This window comes from Anneissia japonica, unplaced genomic scaffold, assembly GCF_011630105.1.
Source record: "Anneissia japonica isolate Jap-2015-1 unplaced genomic scaffold, ASM1163010v1 scaffold46577_len3445_cov100, whole genome shotgun sequence".
Classification (NCBI taxonomy): Eukaryota; Metazoa; Echinodermata; class Crinoidea; order Comatulida; family Comatulidae; genus Anneissia; species Anneissia japonica.
Genome location: NW_022694292.1, coordinates 1 through 3445, shown reverse-complemented (window position 1 = coordinate 3445; position 3445 = coordinate 1). Strand labels below are relative to the sequence as shown.

The 3445-nt window shown below is 32.6% G+C and overlaps 1 protein-coding gene across 1 annotated transcript; it reads left to right on the top strand.

Annotated features, from left to right (window-relative positions):
* Window positions 1-1570: 1570 nt before the first annotated feature.
* LOC117100986 (bcl-2-related protein A1-like) lies at window positions 1571-1995 on the top strand (the record flags this gene model as incomplete). The annotated part of the gene is made up of 1 exon (XM_033240820.1): window positions 1571-1995. A coding segment is annotated over exon 1 (425 nt), but the record flags the coding sequence as incomplete, so codon positions are not given.
* Window positions 1996-3445: the final 1450 nt, after the last annotated feature.

The window sequence follows — 3445 nt, the reverse complement described above, 5'->3', positions numbered from 1 at the left end:
ATGAATTCGTCGAGAAAATGGTAATATTTTATGAGAAATAGTCTGTATTTCTCTTTTTTTTAATTATTTTGCGGAAAACTAAAATTCATGCCAATATTTTTCCATGATTTAGAATAATTGGAGTAATGCAAATGCATATTTTCTAAAAAAAAAGTCAATTTTTAGTGAAATTTTGCCGGGAATGGGGCTTTAAGTTAACGCAAAGATACTAGAAAAATACAAGATAGAGTTCTCCACACAAAAAAAGTGTTCCACCGTGTTCCACCGAAATGCATGGTGGGAATACGAACAATGGGACGCCCCCTACAGCTGGATCTAAAAAAACTTGTGCCAAACTTTCGTTACCAAGTCGTCGCGTATTTTATTATCAATTCTCAATTAAAAAATTGTACACCGCGATGCGCTCTGGCGACGTACGGTATTGGAGGGCGTTGCTATGCAGTAAATTTCAACACATCATACAAACAGGGTCATAATTTATATCGATTTCCAAAGAATAGAGAAAGGTAAAATATTTTGCACTGACATTAAACAAAACATTAGCTATATATATTATAAATATATATTAACATTTTGTTTTTTAAACTTAACATATGAATTAGCCTAGACCTATTGACTTGCGTAGCTAAGATATTGAAGAAAAATAAATAAATAATTAGAATAGCCTAAAATAATGAAAAAAGGTACTAAATATTACTCGTTCGTATAATAACGCTAGTATTTTATGCAGTTAGATGATTTATGAATGATGTGAAAATAGAGCTCTTTTGGTAAAGGAAATTTAATAATATTAATACAGGTCTAACTCTAATTACTTAAGACCACTTTTTGGACCGGGATTTCCATGGTCTACCTACCTAGCATAGCCTATATCCGCTTTTTAGTCTCTAATTAGAATAATAAAGCTATTTTTTTTTTACTTGATCTGGGACCAAAGTCTAAATAATAATAAAACTCTTTTTATATCTTAATATATATATACATATTTTTTTTAATACTTTTTTAACCGGGAATTGATTATATAGGCCTACAGTAGTAGAAAGCATTAGAACATAGTCCAACAAAAGAAATAATTTGCATATGAAAAGAATTCTATTGTTCTCTTCCCTCCTAATCCCCTCAATTCTTTTGTTTAGACCCCAACTCATCGATATTTAGAACAATGGAATTGACCTCGTGACCTTAACTTCCGGTCGAAGACCTATTGTTTTCTTTTACCGGACCTTGAAATATGAATAAGTAATTTATGACGTAGTGGTAAAACTGGATTCGATGTTTTTCAATACATGTATTATATTTTTATTATGTCTATTGACGACCCTTTATAGCCGTTAATCCTATAGTGGATACGATGTTTTTCAATACATGTATTATATTTTTATTATGTCTATTGACGACCCTTTATAGCCGTTAATCCTATAGAAAATATGAATAATAAATTTATGACGTCATTTCGGACATGTCAGAACTGGTTTGTGTTACTACGTCATAGTCGATACGTCACCCTTTGTGATATGTATACTGAATTCATTGAGTAGAAAAAGATCAAGTTTTCTTATCTCCATTCAACATGGTTGCCGGACAAGCAAAAAAATTAAGCGATGCTTACATAGAATATAAAGTAAATGATAAAATTTCGTGGGACTCACCGTTGCTGTTTGCTGTTATTCGTATTACTGAGCAGATCGAAAAAGAATGTATTCCTGAATTGTCAACGTTTAGCGGTTTCTGTCCCGAGCAGCTTATCACACGTTTGAAAGAAAAGTTTGCCGGAGAAGAAATTAACTGGAGTCGCATCATGATTCTGTATCTTCTTTGCGCTTTAATAGCGAAGGGAAAGAGCGAGAACGAAATTTTTCAACTCAAGAAATATACCGGTGAATTCGTTATTGAAAGGTTTGGTGATTGGATCTCTGAGAATGGTGGCTGGGAAAGTTTTGTATTTTTTAACGCCGATGTTTTTCCTGTAGATGAATCAACCACTGAAATCATAAAGTATGATTGTACTTGTTTTTGCTCTACCGGAATGTGTGACAAATGCATTTACCGACATTGCTGTCCGGGTTGTTTCAACTGTCTTACATAGGAATAGAAAAGAACTGAGTTCACTAATGATTATTCTACCAACTTACTAATGCATTGCCTTCTCGCCTTGAGATCTTTCTAACAATAAGAGTCCTGGCTTCGGTCACTATTTAATTATCTTCCTTAGGTGCTCTTCTTATTGTTGGAACGTTCTTAATTCTTTGTTTGCGTCTACCCTTTGTTTAACACAATAGCTTATCATCTATTTGGTCACAGTTAATTTTAAGCTAGCAGCACATCTTCAAATCCAAAGATCGATAGGTTATTTTCCTTACTTAGTTTCTAGACTTTTAAACTTTGTGGGAACGCTCTTAATTCTGTATTTTAGATACTTAGATTATTTTGAACTCTGTGGGAATTTTTTTTTTTCCGATAGTTTCTATCCCTAGTGATTAATCCCTAGTTTCTGTATACACAGATAAATAAAGTGTGCTTAATTAAATACAGATAGCAATGTAGAGTTTAGATTACTGTTTTCTTCAGTTTCATACAGACTAGAAGATCTTCGTTTTATTTGCCCGAGTTTAGTTTGATTCAAGATGCCTGAATATAAACTTGTCCATTTTTTCCTAACCACAAAGTTAGAGTAACAAGATTTTGTAATCATTTTCACAAATGCAAGTTCAACTACGTCGGCGTCCCCATGATACAGTGTCGGTACAATTCTCACCACTTCGCCAAAATAAATTTAATTGCGCTTCACGAAGCTATATGTCCCGCCAAAACACCTCATTTTGTTCTACCTCCGAGAATGCACGGTGATCTTAGAGTCCCACGTATCAGCCCAATGAGGTGCCTTCATGGAGCGAAAAATGGGATGAAGAATCTAAACCAAGTCCTAATGAGATTCTTGTTTTAGAGGTTTCTGAAATCTCTAAGCGGATAATGTAAGTTAATCATTTTTTCCTTTTATTTTTATTTATTTATTTTTTTTTTTTTCCTTTTATTTTTATTTATTTATTTATTTTTTATTTATTTATTTTATATATATATATATTTTTTTTTAATTTATTTTTTTTATTTATTTATATTTTTTCTTTTATAGGTTGGTTGTTTTTGATTGGTTATCTCGTACGGTTTTCCTTACCTTTTCTTTTTCTTTTCGTTTCAGTATTAAAGATCAAAAGGCCAAAATTATTCGCATTCCATCTGAAAAACAACCTATCTTCTGGAAAAGAATGCATAACTCTTACCTATCTAAACGTTGATCCGTCCCCATCATTGAATCTGTACCGTAATGATGATGTTTTTTTTTTTTGTTTGTTTTTTTTTTCGGGGAAATTCTTTGGTCTCCCTTTGCTCGATGTCGTGTCTGGACTTGTTGCTAGAGGTATGACGTCATAGATTCCCGCTTTTGTTA